The sequence below is a fragment of the Rattus norvegicus genome, chromosome 7 (assembly GCF_021556685.1).
Source record: "Rattus norvegicus strain SHRSP/BbbUtx chromosome 7, alternate assembly SHRSP_T2T, whole genome shotgun sequence".
Classification (NCBI taxonomy): Eukaryota; Metazoa; Chordata; class Mammalia; order Rodentia; family Muridae; genus Rattus; species Rattus norvegicus.
The window spans coordinates 13080512-13106827 of NC_141540.1; the positions used below are offsets into that span (position 1 = coordinate 13080512).

At 41.4% G+C, this 26316-nt stretch overlaps 1 protein-coding gene and 1 pseudogene across 1 annotated transcript; both read left to right on the top strand.

The window, feature by feature from the left end:
* Window positions 1-4521: 4521 nt before the first annotated feature.
* Window positions 4522-6209, top strand: LOC148004440 (torsin-1A-interacting protein 2). Its single transcript, XM_087559589.1, has one exon. The coding sequence runs from the start codon at window positions 4605-4607 to the stop codon at window positions 4998-5000; it is 396 nt and encodes a 131-aa protein (XP_087415715.1). The 5' UTR covers window positions 4522-4604; the 3' UTR covers window positions 5001-6209.
* A 19286-nt stretch (window positions 6210-25495) lies between these two features.
* Window positions 25496-26044, top strand: LOC148004441 (ferritin light chain 1-like; annotated as a pseudogene).
* Window positions 26045-26316: the final 272 nt, after the last annotated feature.

The window sequence follows — 26316 nt, forward strand, 5'->3', positions numbered from 1 at the left end:
TACAAGGTCTTTGACAATCTCCACTGACCACCTATAATGACATAATCTCACAATGAGAATAACGTTCTCATTGATTTTGGTTGGGTCTGTTCTCAACAACTGACATGCTCTGATTCTACCTTTTTATGACTAAAGTGGAAACTTTTTCTATGTAAGTCTTTAATTTTTTTTCCTTTGTGTGCTAAGAAAATCCATTCCATAATACTAACGTTCCTTTTCATAATGAGTCTGGAAAGAGAATGAGTCGAAGGCAAAACAACCAAAGTACAATCATGACTGGGGATCTGTGGTATCTATTTATGCACCTTGAAGTCCCTGCTCTACCAGAGTTAACTCTTACTCTGCTTTACCTGTTAACCACCCTGGACTGTTTTAAGTCTCAATTATTATATTAATATACTGATATACCAAAATAATTGCATAAATCTTGGAGGCCAGCACTTAACACTAGAATGCAAGCAGTATTAGGCCAACACACTACATTACCCCCTTTTTGTCCAACTAAAAAGGCTCTGTTTTCTCAAATATAAATTGAATGCAATTATAACAATTATGTAAATTATGAGGTATGTTATATATTTATAACATTTCATTCATCGTATTTGACAATTTAGATAAAGTATTCTAGCATCTATCCGAACTGAAAGAGTTTCCAATTCCGTGCTTCAATGATGTTTGATTTTAACTCATATTACCAACTGAAAACCATCTTTTCAAATCTGGAACATCTTCTTTAATGTTAAACAACTAAAGTTCAATTGTGAAACTATAACTAGCCTTCAAACCTGTCAGAGATTTGAGAAGGAATTAAATATTACCTGACTATGTAGGAAGAACAAAGACAGAGCTTCCAAATCTTACACAAGTGGCAGAGACAGCTAATTGTCTGCACAGTTCCCAGTATTCCTCATAATGTTGGAGCATCTGTCTTTAGCCTTTCAGCCCAGAACGTCTGACAGACCTTAAGCGAAGCAGGAATCATGAAGGACTAGTTTACTCTGTCTTGGCAGACCTTAACAATCGACTATCTTGTGTCCATTTGTCCCTTTTGAACAGTATTTGTCTGTAGATGAAATTAGGGCATTTCTTGCCTAGTGGCCTAGCTTATCACAATTGAAACAATTCCACCTGGAGGTAATGATGTTCAATCTTCTCTGAAGTAGAATGAGGGTATGTCAGGAGCAGACATGCCTCATAGTCAAGCGATCTTTTAATAATGAAATAACATTAAATGTCATATTTTGTGGATCTCTGACACTTTGAAGACCATCTATTTATATACAGTATAACTGAATTGTTAAACATTGATTACTTTTAGCTATTTATTATTTGAATAATCTTAAAAACACTTTTTTGTGTCCTGGAGAGATGGCTCAGCGGTGAAGAGCACTGACTGCTCTTCCAGAGGTTCTGAGTTCAAATCTCAGCAACCACATGGTGACTCCCAGCCATCTGTAAAGATATCCTATGCCCTCTTCTGGTGTGTCTGAAGATAACTACAGTGTACTTATATATAATAAATAAATCTAAAAGAACAAAACAAAAACAAAAACCCCACATTATTATAATTAAATCAGAATGTTATTGAACCATAGGTTTACTATTTGATTATTAACTTCTATTGTTCAAACAGTCGGTAATACCAGCTATTAAAAGAGCTGGGTCTGTGCCTTGTACTCGTGAATCAACCACATAGGCACAATGCCTACCTAAGAGTAACAAAATTAAGTTTTGTATCAATGTACAAAGATTTATACCAATGGAAACCTTAAGCCTGTATCATTATATAAATTCTGTCCCAATGTAAGAAAATATAATTTCAATTCTGTATCAAACTATAAATATTTTTACCAATGTACAAATGTTTCCCACTTCGCCCCTCTCTCTGTTACCCCTGTTATGGTATAAATTCAGCCTCGGGAAAAAATAAAATTGTTGCCTTCACCAGACTCTTGTCTTGGTGTCCTTCTTCGTGTCTCTTGTCCCCCATTCTCTCCTAGGTGGTCCCCAACCTCCGCTGACAGCCCTCCTGGCCAGGGAACAGGCAGCAGCTGGTGCCCAAGGGATTCACCAAGGCCTCCGGTTGAACAGGGAAGGGTGAAGACCCAAAGGCCCAAGGACCCACACTCTAAGGGCTGGCAGTCTATCTTTTCTTGCTAGTTCGGTGTATGCTAGTGCATTTGGGTTCAGAAATGTTGAAAGAGCAAATGAAGCCTTCTGGCCGGGATACTCTTTGGTGTTTACAAGGAGGTCTCCAAACCTCTCTCTGAACCCCAACAGCCTGCCTGACAACTGACAAAACCCCTATGCTTCTTTTCTTCTTAAAAAAAAATACAATAATTGGTTACATAGCAGTCAGTAAATGCCACTTAGGCTGACATATTGGTCCACTGCAGAATCCTCTGTCAGTGGGAACATTTTACAGGAACATTTTTCATTGATCCAGACCTTTCCCTTTTTAGCATGGGAAACACCTCATCACATTAAAAAATCAAAGACAAAAAACAGAAAAACCCACTCAGATTAGGAAAGTGTAGGTCTTCTTACATTACTTCATGATGAATCTCAACAAAAGGCCACATGGACAGTCAGCCCCATCCACATCCCTGTCCCCTGCCCAACAACCTCCTGCTCCACAGGACACCATTACTCTGCACGACTCCATTACAGAGGTAGAAGTTGTGGTTTCCCCACCCCTTCCTCCCCTGGCCAGCAAAGCTACTCCTGTACTTCATAAAGAAAACAAAAACCTGGGGAAATGTCACATAAACTCTGCTTCTTCACCCTTGCCCAAACCAGAGAAAATGCAAATTAATCTTGCTGTTAACTCCACCACTCCTTCTACTCCTGGCTCCAGCAGGAGTCCAAGGTTCCAGGCATTTCCAATGAATGCCCATCCCACTGGGGCTGGATAGTGCAGTCAGATCACCATTTTTTTTTTTTTGGTTCTTTTTTTCCAGAGCTGGGGACTGAACCCAGGGCCTTGCACTTCCTAGGCAAGGGCTCTACCACTGAGCTAAATCCCCAACCCCCAGATCACCATTTTAAACTGGCAGTTGTTTCTGTAGCTTAGCCAACAAGGTAGTACAGCCAAGGGCACATCCCGGGCTTAGGGTTTGAGACCCGGCCCGCAAACCCCAGCTCCCTTTTACCCCTTTACCGCAATCCCCAGTCTCCCTTTCTGGGTCTAACTTCAGTGGAGTGAACAAAAACAGAGGTAGCAGCTGTCAGTGGCAGGATGAGCGGGCGAAGCTCCTCTGGAGGGGGTGGGGGGGAATGGCGGAGGAATGGAAAGGATCTGCCAGTACCAAACACACAATGTGCTAACAACCCTCTGGGAAAACTGTACACACTTGTTGCCTAGCAGCTCATCAGCGATGAGCCGCAGAACTGGAAAACCAGAATTACAAGAACGATGAGTGGCGTCTTGCTGTTAAAGCCGCAGCTCAGGATGATCTAGCTTGGAACCAAGGCGGCTAACCCAAAACTTAGAATTTTCTTGTTTCTTTGTTTGAATTTTGTTAAAATATTTTTTTGTTTTTCCCATAGTGGCAGGATAATATGATAGTCACAAGTTCAGGATTTTTAAGTTTCCTTTAGTTGTCTTTTAAGTATAGACTCAAAAAAGCTTCTCATTATGCTAAAATTATATGCACCTAATCTTCTGAATAGACAAAGGAGGCCTTTCTTTCACAGTTGGCAGTCAAACTAAGGAATGTCCATGCTTGTAACCCAAAACCATTTCCCAAGCTGCTACTAAGACACAAAGGTTTACTATATAGTTTCAGTAAACTTAAAAATTCTTGTAAACTTCAGAAAAATCATCCTAGATCCACAGGTCAAATAGACCACTCATAGAAATTGATGGGGGTTGCAGACCAGCGCTGTGGAGCAGGAGGGACAGCCGAGTGGCGCCGCTGATCCTGACTGTCCCATATTTTAAAACCTGGCTGGAAATTGTCTTTGAAAAAGGATCCCTCCCCACCCCCACCTCCCCTACGGCACAAACAGAAATCGAGGTGTGACGCATTCCCAGACCGTCCCCCAAACTCAACACCAGCAACTTCTCTGTGACTGGGTCCAGATAAAGGTCCTTTCAAGACTGACGTCACTGGATCTACTCCACCAGGTCTTCCTGACCCTACTGTATCACTGTAGTGTTTCTGGCGAGACTGCCCGCACCAACAGAAGACTCACCGGATCCACCAGCACATCTTTCACCAGCAAGCATCTTACCAGCAGAGCACAGCCTCTGTATGATTCTGCCTCCAGCTGACACTGACAGGAAAAGGCATCCGGCTTGGATTAGAGGCCTGGCTTTCTTTAGAAGGAGCTATTCTGTGATCTGTGCTGCTAGTAAGTGACTGACGTGTTGTAGACTGGACTGGTCCCTGAGTACAGAGACTGAGTTGCAATTGAGTGAAGAATAAACAAGATCTGGAAGAACAGCACTAAGGTGCAAGCCAGGTTCAGCAGTCCAGTATTGCTGCACTGACAAGTGGCTAAAGGAAACTGTAACGGGACTGATTGTCGCTTACTGCTTTCCTCTCTGTCATTGTTGCTTTTTGTTGTTCCATTGCTTTGTGTTGTCTTTCTAAGCCAAGATGTTCTCTGATAATTCACACTGCCCTGATTGTGGGCAGCAGTGGTTCCCTAGTTTAGAACTAGGCCACTGGTTGTACCAAACTGAACTTGTTGAAAATGAATGTTACCAAGTGTTCTTAGACCGTATTAACAGGGCTGATTATTGCCCTGAATGTTACCCTGACAATCCTGCTAACAGAAGCCTTGTTCTGCCTTGGTCTTTCCCACTTGAGTGGGCACCTCAGAATCTCACCAGGTGGACCTTTGAGAAAGCTTGCCATCCATTTCTTCTGGGCCCTCCACTGGTTAGAAAAAAGATACATGACTCCAGGGTAGCTGGGTTTAATCCTGCGTTACAGTTAATCTTGAGCAGAACAGACAAAACCTTAAACAAGAAACTTGGCCAAAGCAAGTGACTTCTGTAACAGAATCATGGAGACTCTCAAGGGCTTTGTGTTCATAGCCTAGTGGAGGAGAAGAATTAACTTGTTTCTGTTTTCCTTCTCTTTTTCTTTCTTAATTTTTTTAAGGTGCTGGGGATTGGATCTGGGTGCCTTGTGCATGCTAGGCAAGTGCCCTTCCACTGAGTTAAAACCAAGGCTCCCCTTTCTAAGGCTGACTCAGACTGCTGTCACTACTCTGTCAACTGCTTCAATCGTTGGGTCTGCTTCTGTGGTCTATGCATATTTTAGCATAAATTTAGTTGAAATGGCAGCCAGTGTATTTACCTAGACCCACACTAACCTATAGCCCCTATAAATGCTTTAGAACTACCTGGCCCCTCCTGAAAATTGCCACAGCCTAAGTATTGACAAGATAATGTGGTCCTAGCAGGGAGGCCCCATGGTGTATGCCTCATTAAGTGTTTTTCTATCAGTACCTGTTATGAGAACATGTTCTTGTAGCTGGATTCTAGATTATTCTAATAAATTTTAATACACTACATTGTTCTAATTTTCTCTAATATATTGATCAATAATGAGAGATGTGTGTATGTACATGTAAATTTTTTTTCATATAGATAACCATTCTTTGACACTGTTTTATCCTCAGTGTAAGTATTACAGTGTTGATAACTGGTCCTGTCACATACTATTTGGCAATACCTACACAGGTTGCAAAAGATGTGTTAATGCTACCAGTTTACAATTATTCGTCTCTATATAACCAAAGACTGTCTTGTCTTGTGGTGACGGAACTCAATGGCCTCCCATGGAAGGGGAATTTATAACAGATGATAAAGCTTGACTCCATATAATTGAAGAATAATTTAGACCTAGTGGATGCTCTGTCTTAAACATAAGAATGTGCTGTTGAACCTCAGCCACATTCTAGGATTCATTTGGAGTTAAGCAGCTTAGACGAAGCCCCTGGAAACATCCAAGAAGCCACTGAACATTTTAAAATTCCAGGTGAGCCAGTGCCTGTGTAGAAGCAGAAATGTCAAGGACCCGGGTTCTTCTCTTTCCTCTCTGGGGTCTTTATAGTCTCTGTTCTCGTGACAGTTTTTAAATGGGTTCAGTATGGTTTGTTGTGCCAGATATTTCCATTGCAACCAGAAGCAGGGGGCACCTGGCTTGCTTTCTTACACGTCTTAATTTGGAAATAAAATCTTCTTAAAGCGACTCGGCAGATTATTTTTTTAAATGTCATTAGCAGGTACTGGTTCATACGCTAGTGTGAGAAGAGTGGCCTTGCCCTGATATGGCACATCACCTCCGCTGATAAAACTGAGATCCCTAAAGTGGGGAAGTGGAGGGCTGGTTGTTGATATGCAACGAATCTTGCTTTCCACCCGTGAAACCTGGCTTTTGTTTCTATAAAGGATGGAGTCTAGTGAGCCACTGCTATGTCTGTCATGGTGGAGGTTCTCTCTTGGTATAAAAAGTGTGAAGTTAGTTGTTGATTGGCAATGAGGTACTTATTCCCTTACTGTTTATCCTAAATCATACTTTTTAGAGGCAAGCACTATTGCCTCCTCATTTTTTAGTTATTAATAATGTCTATGCCTCAAGGACACAATGCTAAGATTTACCTATATGAGATTTAAATATTAGCAAAATAGAAACCAAACTTTTAACCAACTAGATTCAGAGAATTTATACCATTGAGTTCTTGAAACAAACAGTGACTAACAGTACTTGTAAGTTAAATCTGTTAGTCGGGAGAATTCTGTGGGTTAGTATGTGGACCCTACATGGAGACTTCATTAGTACACTTGGCTTAAAAGGACGGGAGACTGGTGAGCTCTCATAACGCTGTAAGGGCAAGTTGAGCAATTCACCGGAACTGTCCTGACCTCTGCAGCACTTCCGGGTTATAACATTGTGTAACAGCATGAGTATATGAGCCAGAGAAAGGACTGAAGAAGTAGTCATTTTTAGTATGAATATTCATATGTGACATTGCACACGCAGAGTAGTATCAACAGCTTGTGGAGGAGCTACACTGAGCAGAAAGGAAAGCTTGAAGCTTTTGGTAGCCAAGGTCTTTGGAGTTTTGTTTCTCTTGTTTTTAAGTATTAGATTAGGACTTTATAGTAAATGTGAATAATGGATTTTAAAATATGATTTGGTTAAATTCTAATGATTAAAATCAAAATCATCTGAAAAAAAAAAAAGAAATTGATAACATCAGAAACCTGTCTTTAAAAGAAATTAAATAGTGCTCACGTTAACTTGATCAATATATCTTAGCTAATATGAAACCAACATTTTGCCATTTGGAACTAAAATTGCTAAGGTCCATGAAAAACTAACCAACTAGTTCATATGTTTACCTTTTTTCAAATACAATCAATAATTACTAAATTAATAAGAGCACAAAATTATGTTTAATAAAGGCTGCCAAGATTCTAATCTACTTTTTATTGCTCCAGCAAATTCCTTGCAAGCATTCTGCAATTAATACACTTGTATCTGCTATCAAACAACCTAATTAAAGATCCATGTACTTAAATAGTGCTAGTTAATAGAGGTAAAATGTAAACAATGTATATTTTTATATTTTCCAGTAATCCCATTAAAGCTAACAAATGTAGGTGAAAATCATATTCCTACATTTGTTTCTTCATTGATACATGTATGTAATGTGCAGTGGGCACAATCGGTTAAGTAATATATCTAATACGTTATTTCAACTTGAAATCGGTACAAAGATTAAGGAAATATATTTTTACCCTCTTTTTGTTTTATTTGGTCTCCAATTAATATAATAGAGGGAAGACTATTTCTTTGAGCCAGTTTATTTCACACAGGCAAGCTGTTACTGACTATTCCACAAATATATGTAGATTGGCTTCATGTCACCTCTTGTAACATATGAAGTTTTTCTAATGCCTAATACTACACACCCTAGTAGATAGCAATCTCCAAACCTATGTATTCCTTCCATGGAAATGAAATTAATTTCAGGGACTTAATTTCTACAGCTTCTGGGCTTTGTTCAATCAATTTTAAAGGGTTACCAAGAAACACTATCATTCGCCCAATATGTTGGCTCATCACTAGACCTCTCCAGGCTTTTCTATACACAGCTCACATAGATTAATATGGTGTTTCCTTTTAAGCTATTCTAAGCAAGTGGGATAAATGATGCTTTATTCACTTGAAATGTTCCTAAGCACCAATGAGACAGATTACACAGCTGCAGAAATACACTGGATTTTAGAAAAGACTGCCAAATTAAATCAGCCTATACCTGTGATATACAAAGAATGGAAAACAGGAAGTGTGTTGTGCTGGAGAAGAGGTTTTTCTCTTGTTTCAACAGGAAACAACAAGCTCTGATCCTTTCAAAGTTAATAAAAATTACATTTGGCCAGGAAAAACCTCCTAAAAATATTGACTGCAGACATAAAACTAGAGACCCAGAGAAACAACAAAACAGGTGACGTAAATGCAGTTACCACTTACAAACTAGCTGGGACCCAAATGTCTCTGCACAGCCAACAAATCTCTTTGGCTGAAAAGTCCTCATGACTTAATATGATATGTCATCCTTTCATATGAAATGGATGCAAATATATATTCAGTCCAAACTACCTTTTAAAAAAGGGCAGACACATTACGTGCTCAAAGAACAGAGAACCATCTCGAGCTGACTGTGCACACTGCACATTCTGTATCTGTGTTAATGCAGGAATGTACTTATAATGTTACTCTTTCAAGTCTGCTTTTAGAGTAAAAAGGGTCACAAGAACTTTGAGGGTCAAAAGATCTTTTTTCCAGAAAGACCCTCAGACTTCCTGCAAGTCAGATGTTTCTTTTAAGATCACAGTCACCACAACATCACAAAAGAAATGTGTTAAGGGTTCCATGATTAAAAAGCTGAGAATCACTGGCTTAAAAATGTCTTTTCTTACCTAATGTCTATTCGGACGACTTAAAGATACATGTCTAACCTCAACTCAGAAAAAGCCTCTAGAAGACTGGGTTGTAGGCAGACCTGTAAGGCATTTTTTTTAATTAGTGATTAATGGGGAGGGCCCAGACACTGGCAGAGGAGTACATCCCTGGGCTGGTGCTCCTGGGTTCTATAAGGAGCAGGCTAAGCAAACCACAGGGAAGCAAGCCAGTAAGCAGCACCTTCCTTGGCCTCTGCACCAGCTCCTGCCTCCAGGTTCTTTCCCTGTTTGAGTTCCCGTCCTTCAATACTGAACAGTGCTGTGGAAGTGTAAACCAAATGAACCTTTTCCTCCCCAAATTGATCTTTGGTCATGATGTTTCATCACAGCAACAGAAAAACTAAGACACCTACATAACACATTGTTCTAAAAAAAATGAATGAATAACCACTTAAGGATTTAGTTCATAATAACTAATATAATAATATATACTAATTATATGTTATATATTATATATATTATATGTTACACATACTATTATACATCAATATATACTAATAATGTAACATAATATTGGAGAACAGAAAGAAATAGAGATTAGGCACCGATCAACGTTCAAAAATGAAATTGTAAAAGTGACCCTGCAGTGGTCTGAATGAGAATGACCCCCACGGGTCCCTGTGTTTGATGGCTTGGTCATCAGGGAGTGACACTGCTTGAGAAGGATAAGGAGGCGTGGCCTTCTTGGAGGAAGTGTGGTCTTAAAGTAAGTATGTGACTGGGGACATGAGTTGGGTTGCAAAGGCCCAAGCTGGCCCATTGGCTTTCTCACTGCTGCCCGTGGATCTGGATGTAGAACTCTCAGCTCCTTTCGAGCACCATGTCTGCCTGAATGCCATCATGCTGCATGCCATCATGCTCCAGGCCATGATGACAGTGGACTTTCAAACTGTAAGTAACTCTAAACCTCTAAAACTGTAAGCAAGTCCCCAATTCAATGTTTTTCTTTATAAGAGTTCATGTCTCAGAAGAGATTTTCAACTTTGGACTTTTAAACAATGTTAAGAGTATGATAGACCATGATAAGTTTTGAAGGTAGATTGATTTTGCATGATGATATGGTTACAAGACTACTGGAGCAAGGGAATAGAATAAATATGTCTGAATGATTAGTTATGAGGGAGGGGCAATCTATGTAAGGGATTAGGAGGTATGTATGGTCTTGGTCTTATAGAAGAAAGTGTGTCACTTAGGGTGCTCTTTGAGGTTTCAAGCACCTAGGCCAGACCCAGTGACTTTCTCGCTTCCTGCTGCCTGCAGGTCCAGATGTAGACCTCTCAGCTACCCTGAGTACCTCCAGTCCGCCATACTTTTCAACCCAAAGATGATAGAATAAACCTCTGAAACTATAAGCAATCCCCAATGAAATGTTTTCGTTTATAACCGTGACTTAAGTGTCTTACGGTTTCCATTGCTGTGAAGAGACACCAAAACCATGGCAATTGTCATAAAAGAAAACGTTTAATTGTGGATGGCTTACAGTTTCAGAGACTTAGTCCATTATCATCATGACAGTATCCCGGCAGACATGGTGCTAGAGAAGAAAGTGAGAATTCTATGTCTTGATTCCCAGGCAGGAGAAGAGGGCAACTACATTACACTGCCAGATGTGAGCATATATGAGACCCCAAAGCAAACCTCCACAGTGACACTTCCTCAAGCAAGGCCACACCTCCTAATAATGCTACCCTCTCTGACCAAGTATTCAAATACATGAGTCTATGGGGGCCATATCCTTTCAAACAACCACACAGAGAGTCACATGTCAAAGCTTGACTTCTAAAAGAGATGACAGTAACTACAAAAAGAATTAAGGTGGGTAACACAGAAAGGCAGCAAGGCCTGTGTAGCCACACAGTGGGACAAAGGCAACCTGAGGAACAGAAGAGACCGTGTCATACATTTCTTTTTCTGAGAGCCTGGAGGTGAAGCTGTTCAGGAACTAACGTACCTTCCCAATGTCAAATCACTCTACACACTTAGAGATTAGTAAATACAAATCTCCTTATAATAACAAGTATCTACCTCTGGCTAACAGATTTTGCTAACTTATAACTATAAGCCATAGCCTTACGCATCCCACTTATGCTGTTGGCCTGGTAAATGTTGCTTACTCCCTGTGGGGGTCTGATGAGATTGGTGGACACAAGCTCATAGATTTCAATGCTAGGTCATTATGGACTGCTGTTGCTAGCAGGGACTAGTACCTCTGTCTTGTTGGAGTAAGCGTGGCCTTGTTGGATAAAGTGTGTCCCTGGAGCTGGGCTTTGAGATTTCAGTGTTCATGTGTTTGCTACTTTGTGGGCTCCTTTCTCTGTTACATCCTCCTACTCCCCTTATTTCTTCCCTTCCAAACTACAAATACTAGCGAGGAAAGAAAAAAGGGTAGTGGGGAAAGGAAGCATCGTTGTTAGATCACTTCCTGCGGATGAGAATCTTCCAGTCCCTGGGGGCAGGTTTGATCTTCACCATCGGTGTATTAATTCCTTTTGGTTTCTTTGCACACAACTACTTGACAAACTGTAACCAACAGCGTCCAACTCCCTATCAGCCACCCATCGGGGGCTCGACCATTTCTCTGTCCTCAGAAAAGTTCCCAGATTCCAAATGTCACACAATCACAGAAGCTATCGGCCTGGAAAAATCATGCCCCTACAAGAAGCAAATCATAGTCACCTGCTGTGAAAGGGCTTTATATTCACACACCTGAAATTAAAACAAAACATATTACCATGAAATTTCCGTATTATTTTTAAAGAAACCATATTACACAATTCTCACTACTCTCAAGCCAGGCCCAGTGTCTCTCTTCCTGTTGCCTGCCAGCCCGAATTTAGAGCTCTCAGCTCCCTCTCCAGCACTGAGTCTGCCGCTGTGCCACACTACTCCCCACCTTGACAATAATGGACTAAACCTCTGAAACTGAAGGCAAGCCCTGAATAAATGATTTTGTTTATTAGAAATGTTGGGACCTGATCTCCTGGCTTGCTAAGACAAGTCAGCCCTACATGTCCAGGCTGCTACCAAACACACTGGGACAGGCACAATTTGATCAATCACTAATCAAGAGACTAACCATAGGCCAGTCTACTTTAGTCTAGTCAAGCTCAGCAAATTTGACCAGCATACCTACTCATTTACCTGCCAACCGTCAGAGGCAGATTCTTAAACAAACCTCAATTCTCTTTTTTTTTATTGGATTTTTTGTATTTACATTTCAAATGTTATTCCCTTTCTGGGTTTCCTGTCCACAAGCCCCCTAAACCCTCCCCCTCCCCTTCTTCTATAAGGGTGTTCCCCTCCCCATCCATGTCCCCTTACTGCCCCCCAACATTCCCCTACAATGGGGGTACAACCTTGGCAGGACCAAGGGCTTCTCCTCCCTTTGGTGCCCAACAAGGCTATTCACTGCTACCTATGCAGTTGGAGCCCAGGGTCAGTCCACGCATAGTCTTTGGGTAATAATTAAGTCCCTGAGAGCTCTGCTTGGTAGGTATCATTGTTCTTATGGTGTTGCAAACCCCTCAGCTCTTTCAATCCTTTCTCTAATTCCTCCAAGGGGGGTCCTGATCCCAGTTCAATGGTTTGCTGCTAGCATTCACCTCTGTAATTGACAGTCTCTGGCTGTGTCTCTCAGCATGCGCTTCTTAGCTTCATCAATCTTATCTAGTTTTGATGGATATACATATATATATACATATATATATGCATATATATATATGATACATGTGGGGCAGTCTCTGAATGGCCGTTCCTTCAGTCTCTGCTCGAACTTTGTCTCCATAGCCCCTTCTATGAATATTTTGGTTCCCCCTTTTAAGAAGGAGTGAGGCATCCACACTTTGGTCTTCCTTCTTCTTGAGCTTCATGTGGTCTGTGGATTGTATCTTGGGTAATTCATGCTTTTGGGCTAATACCCACTTATCAGTGAGTACATACCATGTGTGTTTTTTCTGTGATCAGGTTACATCACTCAGGATATTTTCTTGTTCAATCAATTTCCCTATGAATTTCATGAAGTCAATGTTTTTGATAGCTGAGTAGTACTCCATTGTGTAGATGTACCACATTTTTTGTATCTGTTCCTCTGTTGAAGGGGATCTGGGTTCTTTCCAGCTTCTGCTATTATAAATAAGGCTGCTATGAATATAGTGGAGTATGTGTCCTTGTTATTATAGATTCGAACATCTTTTGGGTATATGCCCAGGAGAGGTATAGGTGGGTATGCAGGTAGTGCATTGTCCAATTTTCAGAGGAAACTCCAGACTGATTTCCAGAATGATTGTACAAGTCTGCAATCCCACCAACAATGGAGGGGTGTTCCTCTTTCTCCACATCCTCACCAGCATTTGCTGTCACCTGAGTTTTTGATCTTAGCCATTCTGACTGGTATCAGGTGGAATCTCAGGGTTGTTTTGATTTGCGTTTCCCTTATGACTAAAGATATTGAACATATCTTTAGGTGTTTCTCAGCCATTCACATTCCTCAGATGAGAATTATTTGTTTAGATCTGTACCCCATTTTTTAGAAGGTTTACATGGCTCTCTGGAATCTAACTTCTTGAGTTCTTTGTATATTTTGGATATTAGCCCTCTATCAGATGTAGGATTGGTAAAGATCTTTCCCCAATCTGTTGGTTGTCGTTTTATCCTAATGAGAGTGTCCTTTGCATTGCAGGAGCTTTGCAGTTTTATGGGGTCCAATTTGTTGGTTCTTAATCTTAGAGCATAAGCCATTGGTGTTCTCTTCAGGAAATTTTCCCAAGTGCCCATGTGTTTTAGGCTCTTCCTCACTATTTCTTCTATTAGATTGAGTGTATTTGGTTTGACGTGGAGGTCCTTGATCCACTTGGACTTGACCTCCAGTTGAACCAGCACCATTTGTTTAAAATGCTATATTTTTCCACTGGATGGTTTTAGCTCCTTTGTCAAAGATCAAGTGACCATAGGTGTGTGGGTTCATTTCTGGATCTTCAATTCTATTCCACTGATCTACTTGACTGTCTCTATACCAATACCATACAGTTTTTATCACTATTCCTCTGTAATACCTCTTGAACACAGGGTTGGTGATTTCCCCAGAAGTTCTTTTTTCTTGAGTACAGTTTTCACTATCCTGGGTTTTTGTTATTCCAAATGAATTGGCAAGTTTCTCTTCTTAACTCTATGAAGAATTGAATTGGAATTTTGATGGGGATTGCATTGAATATGTAGAATGCTTTTGGCAAAATGACCATTTTTTACTATATTCATCCTGTCAATCCATGAGCATGGGAGGTCTTTCCATCTTCTGAGATCTTCAATTCCTTTCTTCAGAGTCTTGAAGTTCTTGTCATACAGATCTTTCACTTGCTTGGTTAGAGTCACACCAAGGTGTTTTATATTATTTGGGACTATTGTGAAGGGTGTCATTTCTCTAGTTTCTTTCTTAGCCTGTTTACCCTTTGAGTAGAGAAAGGCTACTGATTTGTTTGAGTTAATTTTATACCCTGACACTTTGCTAAAGTTGTTTATCGGGCTTAGTAGTTCTCTGGTGGAACTTTTGGGGTCATTTAAGTATACTATTATATCATCTGCAAATAGTGATATTTCAACTTCTTCCTTTCCAATTTGTATCCCTTTCACCTCCTTTTGTTGTCTATTGTTCTGGCTAGGATTTTGAGTACTATGTTGAATAAGTAGGAAGAGAGTGGGCAACCTTGTCTAGTCCCTGATTTTAGTGGGATTGCTTCAAGTTTCTCTCCATTTAATATAATGTTAGCTACCAGTTTGCTGTATATGTTTAGGTATGGGCCTGGAATTCCTGATCTTTCCAGGAGTTTTATCATGAAGGGGTGTTAAATTTTGTCATATGCTTTCTCGGTAGCTAATGAAATGATCATGTGGGGTTTTTTTTTCCTTTGAGTTTGTTTATATAGTGGATTATATTGATGGATTTCTGTATATTGAACCATCCCTGCATCCCTGGGATGAAGCCTACTTGATCATGATGGATGATCGCTTTGATGTGTACTTGGATTTAGTTTGTGAGAATTTTATTGAGTATTTTTGCATCAATATTCATAAGGAAAATTGGTCCAAATTTCACTTTTTTGTTTGGTCTTTGTGTGGTTTAGGTATAAGCATAATTATGGCTTCATAGAAGGAATTGAGTAATATTCCTTCCAATTCTATTTTGTGGAATAGTTTGTACAGTATTGATATGAGGTCCTCTATGAAGGTCTGATAGAATTGTGCACAAACCCATCTGGTCCTGGGCTCTTTTTGGTTGGGAGACTTTTAATGACTGCTTCTATTTCTCTAGGAGTTATGGGGTTGTTTAGATGGCTTATCTGTTCCTGTGTTAACTTTGGTACCTGTATTTGTCTAGAAAATTGTCCATTTCCTCCAGATTTCCAGTTTTGTTGAATATAGGATTTTGTAGTAGGATCTGATGATTTTTTGACTTTCCTCAGATTCTGTGGTTATGTCTCCCTTTTCATTTCTGATTTTGTTAATTTGGATACTGTCTCTGTGACCTCTCATTAGTCTAGTTTAGGGTTTATCTATCTTGTTGATTTTCTCAAAGGACCATCTCCTGGTTTTGTTGATTGTTTGTATAGTCCTTTTTGTTTCTACTTGGTTGATTTCAGCCCTGGGTTTGATTATTTCCTGCCTTCTAGTCATCTTGGGTGTATTTGCTTTGTTTTGTTCTAGAGCTTTTAGGTGTGCGGTCAAGCTGCTGAGGTATGCTCTCTCCTGTCTTTTTGCAGTCACTTGGAGCTATGAGTTTTCCTCTTAGCACTGCTTTCATTGTGTTCTATAAAGTTGGGTATGTTGTGCCTTCATATTCATTAAATTCTAAAAAACTCTTTAATTTCTTTCTTTATTTCTTCCTTGACCAAGTTATCATTGAGTAGAGCATTGTTCCACTCCCATGTATACATGGGCTTGCTGTCATTTTTGTTGTTATTAAAGACCAGCCTTAGTCCATGGTGATGTGATGGGATTATTTCAATCTTCTTGTGTCTGTTGAAGTCTGTTTTGTGACCGATTATATTGTCAGGTCCACGGCATTTCACTGCCATCCAGGCCCCCATGGCTACAGAATATGAACACAGTACAGACCTGTATATGGCAAAAAGATCAGTGCTCAGAAAGTAATAATTTTCAAAAATTGAAGAAGAAAGTAGAAACTACTAACACTAAAATTTTTCTTTTTTCACCAGCTGGGATTGGTTATGCAGCACCCCAGAGGCAGAGGCAGGAAGTGACCTCATTTCTAAAGCAAACAATGATATACACAGTCATCTCTGAGAGAATAGTAATCATAATGCTTTATGCAGCAATTTAGAATTATAAAATCTATTGAGGAAAAAAGCGGGGCCAGACTGAAATCATACAAATTGGTGATAAATTTACCACATTTAATCTGGTAGGCCTACATGTGTAATTCTAAAACTCAGGACGATCTGGCCCCTGAGACTTCAAAGGCAATCAATGGTCTGAGTGACACCCTCATAAGGATGTTTGAAATATAAAATAAAAATTATACATATTAAGACCTAACTTTTAGTCAGGTGTTGTGGAGCACATCTATAATCCCAGTACTCAATAGGCAGAGACAGACAGATGTCAGTAAATTCAAGGCCAACCTGGTCTACAGAGTGAGATCCAGGATATCCACACAGTAAAAACCTACCTCAAAAATTAAAAATTAATACATCCACATTTATCTATCTATCTATCTATCTGTCTGTCTGTCTGTCTATTTTTGAAATAAAGTCTCACTATGTATCTCTGGATGGCCTGGAATGCACTATGTAGGCCAGGTTGCCCATAAAGTTATATACATGATGGACCTCCTTCTCCCTCCTGAGTGCTGGAGTAAAGGTGTGTGACACCACAACCTGCAACCTTTTGTTTTGGAAAGATAGGGTCTCACATACACTAATGGTTTTGTGGTGTGATGACTATATAAGTTAGGGTCAATGGCAAACTATACTGTATATAATGGTGAGTTTCACTTGTGTGAATTGTACCTCATCAAGGTAAAATCTCTACAATAAATCTCTAGGTTTATTCTTTTATTTCACTGAAAATCTTTATAAATGCCCAGAAAAGAATAAATTTAAGATTCCAATTCCTGTGCCAGCAAAACTTTAAAGATGCTTGATGCCAAGCTTAATGATCTGAATTCAATTCTTGTAATCCATAGGGTAGTAACTCCTACACACTGACTTCTGACATCTATATGTGCACTGATGCATATAGAGCCACTTCCCACTCTGCTGCATGTTGTCACACACACGCACACATGCACATACACACACACACACACACACACACACACGCGCGTATATAAAATGTAAAAACATCAAGCTCCTATGCCTGTATTCTGTATTAATAATTCTTTAACTCCTGTCAGTGCACATAATCTTGCGATACCAACCCCGATGATATCAATTCTGAGTACCAGGATGATATCAATTCTGAGCTCACTGTTTAGAAAGAGTTGACTCTCCATTGTATTCACTTGTTCATTGATTGTTACAAAGAAGATCAATATAGTCTAAACTGGCCTGGATTTCCAACATATTCCTCACTGGACTGAACATCATGGAACCCTTATCTCTCAGTAATCTAAGTGAGAGTGCAGGCATGAGCCAAGATGCCAAGTTTTTTTTTGTTTGTTTGTTTGTTTGTTTGTTTTTTTAAATGTAAAAATTATCTTTAATGTTTTGATTCTTGATGAATCTTTGGAATCATTTTATTAGGAAATAATTATTGTGGAATATTATACAAGGGAATATCAATTAACCATATATATATACATATATATATATATATATGTATATATAGAGACAGCATCACATATGACCACTTTTGTAGCTGGAATAACTCTATATTTTTTTTATTAACTTGAGTATTTCTTATTTACATTTCGAATGTTATTCCCTTTCCCGGTTTCCGGGCAAATATCCCCCTAATCCCTCCCCCTCCCCTTCTTTATGGGTGTTCCCCTCCCAAATCTCCCCCCATTACCCCGCCCTCCCCCCAACAATCACGTTCACTGGGGGTTCAGTCTTAGCAGGACCAAGGGCTTTCACTTACACTGGTGATCTTACTAGGATATTCATTGCTACCTATGAAGTCAGAGTCCAGGGTCAGTCCATGTATAGTCTTTAGGTAGTGGCTTAGTCCCTGGAAGCTCTAGTTGCTTGGCATTGTTGTTCATAAGGGGTCTCGAGCCCCTTCAAGCTCTTCCAGTTCTTTCTCTGATTCCTTCAACAGGGGTCCTGTTCTCAGTTCAGTGGTTTGCTGCTAGCATTCGCCTCTGTATTTGCTGTATTCTGGCTGTGTCTCTCAGGACCAAGTTTCCATCTCTAGAAAGAGACAGCCTGAGGGAGAACAACTTGTAGATTTCTATCATTTGTGTATTTCCTAAAAAGATCCCACAATGTCAATGACAAATTTGTCATAAAGGGAAAAAACATGAGCCCCTTCTGGATGAACTGTGGTCTTTAACACTGTGTGGAGAATGGAGGGGTATAAAAAGAGGGGCATCAATACTAACATTTGGAAGAAGCCTGGCTGGGGCTGAGGCTCAATGGTAGACTCCTGGCCTAGGATGCACAGGGCTCTAGGTTCTGATGGACCAGCCTGACTCCATTTTAAGGATAGAAGCCACTTTGTTTTGAGCTTAGAACAAGTTCATTTCTGTTTGCTGCAATGTTCACTCTGCTTTAACCTGTTCCTGGAACTTGGCATGCTCACCACTGTATGGAGTTTGACTCACACATTATATACTCTGATAAGATGTTCTTCCACATCATTTTGAAACAGCCAGCCAAGTTCCTATGTACCAAAATTCCTCTGAAAATACCCAAAACATTGAAAACCACCACCCTCTTCTGTGTTTGATTGCCGCAGACCACTCAGGGGAGTATGTCAGCAGAGGGACCAAGGCTTGGATTTCAGATAGAGAATGGATTCAGCGTGACAGACAGACACAAACTCGAGGTGTGTGTTGCTGTAAAAAGCTTTACTTCTTGGCACAGATTTAAGCAGTTACAACAGGTACATCATAATGGGCAGTCATCCAGCTCTTATTCATCACCCCACCAAATGTCCCTTGCAAAGAGGAAAGCTGAATGTACAGTCCAGGAAACAGTTCTCAGCTGCAAACAATAGTTTAGAAAACTGCAGTTATACTACCAGACTTGTGGGCACCAGGTATGCATTCATCATTTACCTTTGTTTTAAAGTTTAAACTCTATATTTATGGCCCCTCAGAATAATAAGTAAACTTTTGTAACCATTCTATAATTTCTTTCACTTCTTGCTCAATGTTAGCTTCTCTTTTCCTTCTAGTTAACTCTTGATAAGTTTGTTCAACTTGTTGGAACTTATCCATGATCTTTCTAAAGAGTCACTACTATTCTGAATCATGCTAAACAAAACTTTTCCAAAAGGGGGGAAGGGCTTTTCTGGAACAGTCATGTTCTTAGTAGCTGCAATGAATTTCTCTCCTATTTGCTGGGAACTAATGGGTGCAGCAGTTGAATTCATCACAGCCGTTGAGTTCATCAGGATCATGATGGTGTGAGACGTTTCTATCTCTGAACTTTCAGTTCCTGAGACATCTAAAGGTCCATGACCATCTTCCCACACTGCTATATTCTTAAAATCAGATATTGTTGACTTAAAGGCTTCAAGTTGCTAAGATCACCAAGGCTAGAACACAGAAGGCACCTCCACCACAAGCATAGACCCTGGCCATCATCTTTTTGTAGGGAGACGGCCAGGACCTCCAGGAGGCCAAGCCGTTCCAGGCACACGCCTCTGTTCTGGATAGAAACAAAGCACAAGAGCTTCATGTCACACAGACTCTACTGGAGTGGGGGTGGCATTTGATGCTATTTACTTAAACCCAGCATTATAGAAATTGCCCTAATAGAAAATGCAGCTTCGGGGTTGGGGATTTAGCTCAGTGATAGAGCGCTTGCCTCGGAAGTGCAAGGCCCTGGGTTCGGTCCCCAGCTCAAAAAAAAAAAAAAAAAAAAAAAAAAAGAAAGAAAATGCAGCTTCCTTAATTAGACCAAAGAATTTGGGTGATGGTCTTTACTTTCCTTCAGTGGAATTAACAGTTCCATCCTCAGCTGGGCATAAACCAAGCATGGCAGCTCATGACTATCACCCCAGCACAGAGGAAGCAGTGGAGGGTGACTCTGGAATTCAAAGTCATCTTCAGCCTCATTGGTGAGTTGCAGGCCAACCTGGTGTCTGTTCACAGGTCTAACTACAGAGACCTTTGGCCTGGCCCAGCAGGAGGGTTCAAGTGAAAGGAAAAAAGCATGAGCAGGGAGGGGGAACGGCTTCCACCACCTCCACTGCCACTGCTGCTCTGAGACTGCAATGGCTGGTGAGTGAAATACAGGGGAGTTTCTGTGGTGAAAGCTTTGGGAGAGTGTTCTCTTCCCAGGCAGTTACAGCTCTTGTGACAGATGCTTCAGATGATGGAGTATTTCTCACACACCTGTATTCCTTCTGGATAGGATCTTATATATAGTTTTGGGGTGGGTTGTGTCTGACAGCAAGTGGTTCCTGAGATGCCTCATCTACATGAGGAAGGGCTTGGGGGTGCTGCCCCTACATGATTGATGGCCACAATTCTCTCTATGGGGGTCTGGAGGTGCATACAGGGTCCAGGTGCAGAGAGCAGGCAAATCTTCTACCATTCCTTCAGGGTCCTCAGGACCTCAAGCCTAAGCTCAAACTTACCAGGCTTCCCTTCACAGTCCACCCCACAACTCTCCCATTTCTTTTTGTAAAGGAGAGGTATCATCGGAATAACTGGCTCCTATGTTGTGGACAGTTTATTATTGAACCAAGGCCTGATTAGTGATTTTAGCAATGCTACTCATCTGCTGCTATAGAAAATGAACAAGACAGGGGGCCAAGAGAAGCAAGGCTCCAATGGCTGGCATAGAAGCAAGCAGGGGAAGAATCCAAGCTACCAAGTGGTTAGAGTACCAATGGGTAGGGGTGCTGGAAGTATAGCGTGCCCAGAGGTTCCCCTGAGCTCTTTGTGCATTTGTATATCTTGTTCTACCAGCCCAGATTCATTGACATAGAAGCAACATTCCTAGCAAAATGAAAGTCCTTCCCTGTTCAGCAGTCTAGTGTCTAGTCTAGTTCAGGGCTCTCCAGTTGCGGAGAGCAACTCCTGCTAATCTTGTGTTGAAGAGACTCAAGGCTGTCTGTAGTGGAAGCCACTGCCTGGTCAAACTTGTCTTGAAAGTCACTGGACAGATGTTGTGTTTGAACAAGGGCTGCTCTACTGCTTCGTGTCAGATCCAGTGAGACAGCAAGGCCTAGTCCAATGAGCAGAAGGATGAAGATATCTCTCTCTCTCTCTCTCTCTCTCTCTCTCTCTCTCTCTCTGTCTCTCTCTCTCTCCTTCCAGCTTTCTCCGATCTGCAAGGCGAGTTCTTCAGGTTCGTATTGATAAACCTGGGAGACAATTATCACGGGGATGCAGGAAACTTGGAAAGGGAGTTACTACAGGCACCTATAGTGCCTTTGCACCAGAGGAGGCCAGGAGGGTTAACACATACACATATTTGGTGATGGTGATCTCACAGGCACATGTAACATGGGGTTTCGAAGAGGGCCTACAAGGCAAAGGGGAAAGGTCGATCAAAGAGAGGAATGCCCTGTGCTTTCCTCATGGGTAGGGGGTCCATGGAGGTCATGAAGGGAAATGTTAGTAGGAATGGCTACTAAATTATGGTCAGGAGAGAAGCACAGGAAACACATTGGGAGGAGTTGGGGTGGGTGGTTAAGGGAAGGAGGTCAGATGCATATTGGACATACTATAGCCAGGAGAGGGGAGCATGGAGTTCCTTCTGAGACTGATTTTCCTGTTGGAGAATGTTAGCATGAGTAAAGACTGATTTGGGGGCCGGAACAAGCTGACTGGAGACATGCAGGTCAGCTATGGGGTATTTGGCATAACCATTGGGGTAAACTTTACCCAAGACTCTAATTTCCAACGTTCATCCCATGGACCACTGATGGAAAGCTGAAGATGAGTTTTAAGGTTGGCCAGCATAGTGCCACCTCAGCTGGTAGATTCCATTCTATAGCTCCAATATCTGCAACCTCCATACATGGAAACCTCCTGGAGACATTCACCTGTGTTTTGGCAAGGAAAGCAGAGGAAAGGGCTGGGGGTAGTGGAGATGGAATCTGGGTGTAGAGGGATCTCAACCCTCATCTGACATCCTTCAAGTGGGCAGTCCTGGTTTCCTATAACTTTCTTTTGTCCCTGTAGGTTTCCCTAGCATAGAATCTCCAGTGGTATGTGTTGGGAATGCTAGGGAGAGGCTGGGCGGTGGCAGAGTTAACATGAAGAATAATGAAAACAGCCATAAGAACAGAGGAAAGGGGGACTTGTGGAGGGCACAAGGCCAGGGCAGCAGTCAACAGGTCATGGATGTTCCTCCAGGAGATCTTGCTGTCCCTCTGGATGTGATGTTGCCTCTGCCTCCTCCTCTTCTTCTGTCCTTGATCTGCCAGCAAAATGAGGGTCATCTTCGGGGTTGGTGAGTAGTGTCAGACATTTCTGGCAGGAACCCAGAGAGGCTTAGGCTTGTCTGTGGAAAAACACAAGCAAAACCTCCTCCTGCTTGTAAGGAGGGGGTCTGGTTCCTCCCAAATTCCATCCAAAGGACCAAGCCATTGTACTAGGATTGGGTGTGCGATGGTTAACTTTCATATGTGCCAATGGAGGGAGATAGGAGGGTGTTTGGAGTTCTCGTAGATGTTAAATAAGTTTAGTATAGACAGAGTCATCGATAATTGTACATTAAGGGGGTAGGTAGTTGTCTTGTTTTAGAAGTTTGGCTTTTAGGGTTTGATCTGTTCTATCATTCCTTGGCCCTGATGGTTGTGGGGAACCCCTGTATGGTGGGCAATTTCTCAATGTGTGCAGAAGGTTTTGAATTAAGAGCTAGTGAAGCCAGGGCCATCATCAGTTTTCATCTTTTGAGGAATGTCCATGATGGCAGTGGTAGAGAGCACATGGTGAACCTTTCTGAATTTTCACCTGTTTGGGCTGTGGCCCATATAAAATGCAAATATGTATCTATAGTGACAAAAACATATTTCTGTCTACCAAGTTGGGAAATATGGGTGACATCAATTTACCATAAGGCATTGGATTTGAGGCCTCAGGGATTGGCACTCATCGTTTATAAAGCTGGGGTGGTAATGAGGGATGCACAAGAAGATCGTGTTTTTATTATCCTTTGAAGTTGAGCAAGGGGGATGTGGGGGACCTGGGCATGAAGTATATTTGTGTGTGTGCATGAGTGAAATTGGTCTGCTTGCTCAGTGATGGCCATGAATATCCCTCTTGAGGATTTTTGGTCAGTGAGTGCATTTCCCTCAGATATAGGATCTGCCAGGGGACTATGAGATCTGACATGTTGGATGTAGATGTGGGGGAGGTCTTTCCTGTCAAAGGGTGGCAACCTGTGAGTAGAGGGGTGAGTGGGTTGGAGTCAGAGACCTTTGTCCACTTGCTAGCTGGTGTAGTCACAGTAGAGAAAGGGAGGTGGCTGGAATGAAGTTAAAAGGTTTACAAATTTCTCTGCACTTTAAATAGGTAGGTTTTCAATTTCAAATGATCAATAAATATACTGATAATTGTTTATTTGGAGTCCACAGACCAGAGAAATCAAGAATTTGGATAAAAAGTGAATGTCTTTTTAGAAATAAATTATATAGTTATACTAGGTCAACCAGAACAGAAGGGCTGGACAAATTGGTGTGGTCCTGCCTAACTGGCCTATTATTTTTCTGACTGAACATGCACAGCCTTGGCATGCTCCATTACAAATTGTTAGTCCCTTGTGCACATGTGGCCATAAAGCATGTTTAATTCTTTAAAATAATTTTCGAGACCATAATTACTGCATTTGGCCTTTCCTTTTCTCTCCTGACCCTCAGTGAACCAGTCCTTGCTTTCAAACTAATGGTCAGAATTTGCTTTTATTGTTGTCTCTACTTGACTTTGACATAAGATTGGCTGTAAATATCCCAGGTTCGAAGTATAGGGAGAGCTGTTCTGTCCATTGAGTGTGTAATGACTGTGTACACTAGAGACCCTGCACCTAGGAGAAGAAACATAATGTGCTCTGGAAGATTGGAAGAATTTCTGCTTAAATGAAAATTTCCAGTAGAGTGGCTCTGTTTGCTTACCAGGTGTAAGGCTGAGAAGGCCTGTGATTTGTAAATCATTTGATCTCTGAGCATAATGTAGGAGATTCCTATTCTAGTGACCTCTATGTTGCTAGGTAGTCCTTCCAAAGAGAATCTCTGGGCTGGCCTTGCAATGTAAAGACCTGTGAGCAGCAGCATGGTGGTTCTTTCCAGAATTCTCCAGTGCCAACCTGGGAGTCTCCCATGTCTATTGTGCTGCTCTGTACCAGAGCATCTGAGAACACCTCTTTCCTAGGAATACACGGTGGAGAGCAGATGGATTAGGCAGATTATACCTCATGTGCAGTAGCCTTGTGGCAGGAGACAGGTATTTAATTATTCTTAATGTTGTTCTGTGTGTGGTCATCTTAGACTCGAGTTTGGGGTGGCCAAGAAAGAGATTAGCACTGCTACTTTAATGTCTGAAGAAAGCAAATTTTACTCCTTATCTAGAGCCTGTGCTCCTGACCTACACAGTCTGCATTGGTATTTTATTCTAAGGAAGATGATGACTGTATCTTTTATGCTTTCTCTGAGGTCTGACTTCAATCTTATTTATTTGGGTATTCTGAAATAATCTGCATAGAAAATGAAGGAGAACGGAGAAAGGGCACTGTTCTAAAGAAAAAAAAAACTCTATGCTTTAGGTCATTAAATTCCTCCCAAAGTAGATCTTGGAAGAGACAAAGGTTTTACTAGGTACAGGGATTAAAAACATTTTGGGGCTGGAAAGATGTCTCAGTGATTAAGAGCACTGACTGTTCTTCCAGAGGTTCTGAGTTTAATTCCCAGCAACCACATGGTGGCTCACAACCATCTGTAATGGGATCTGATGCCCTCTTCTGGTGTGTCTGAAGAAAGCAACAATATGTATATGCATATATATATACATATACATATATATATATATGTGTGTATATATATATACACACAAACACACATATATAATATATATATAATTCTTTTAAAAAATTTGAATTCATTGATCCAAAAAAAACAAGCGTAACAGTATTTAATGAAAAGGGTTGTTTAATTTTTTAAAAAACAGTTTCTTAATAGCATCTTGGAGACCCTGTGGATCTGTGTCTTGCTTCAACAGTGTTTGGACAGAACAGACCTGGGTACTCCCACTTTATTAGTTTCCAGCCGCCTTACAAGTCTCTCCCGTCTCAGCCTCCAGGACATCTCCTTGCCGCCTTCGGCTCCTAGGGCCAGTCAGCACCATCTTCGCACTTAGCCCCACACTCCAGATCAGCCATGACCTCTCAGATTCGTCAGAATTATTCCACCGTAAGTGGAAGCTGCCGTCAACCGCCTGGCCAACTTGCACCTGTGGCCCTCCTACACCTACCGCTCTCTGGGCTTCTTTTCTGATTGGGGTGACTTGGATTTGGAGGGCATGGGCCACTTCTTCCTCGAATTGGCCGAGGAGAAGCGCGAGGGCGCCAAGCATCTCCTCAAGTTGCAGAACGATCATGGGGGCTGTGCACTCTTCCAGGATGTACAGAAGCTATCTCAAGATGAATGGGGTAAAATCCAGAAGGCCATGGAACCTGCCTTGGCCCTGGAGAAGAATCTGAACAGGCCCTCTTGGATCTCCATGCCCTGGGTTCTGCCAGCACAGACCTTCAACTCTGATTTCTTGGAAAGTCCCTTCCTGGATAAGGAGGTGAAGCTCATCAAGAAGTTGGGCAACCACCTGACCAACCCCTATAGGGTGCAGGGCCACAACCAGTGCAGACAGGTGTGGCCCAGGCATCTCTGGGCAAGGATCTCTTTAAATGCCTTACTCTCAAGCACCACTAGGAGGCCTCTGTGCCTTTCAAGGGCTCCCTCCTCTGCTCTGCACCAGCCACCTCAGGACCTCCACCTGAATGAACTTCTAAAGCCACTAGGCAGCTTCGTAACTACCCTGGAGCCTTTCCTCTTGGACCAAGTAAAAATAAAGCTTTTTGAGACAGAAAAAAATTCTTCTGTATTTTTAAAAAGTTTTCTTCAAACTCATTAAGATGTCATCACTGTGTTCTACTTTGAATAAGAAACTGCAGTGAGGAGGGAGCACTAGTTTAGTGAGAGTT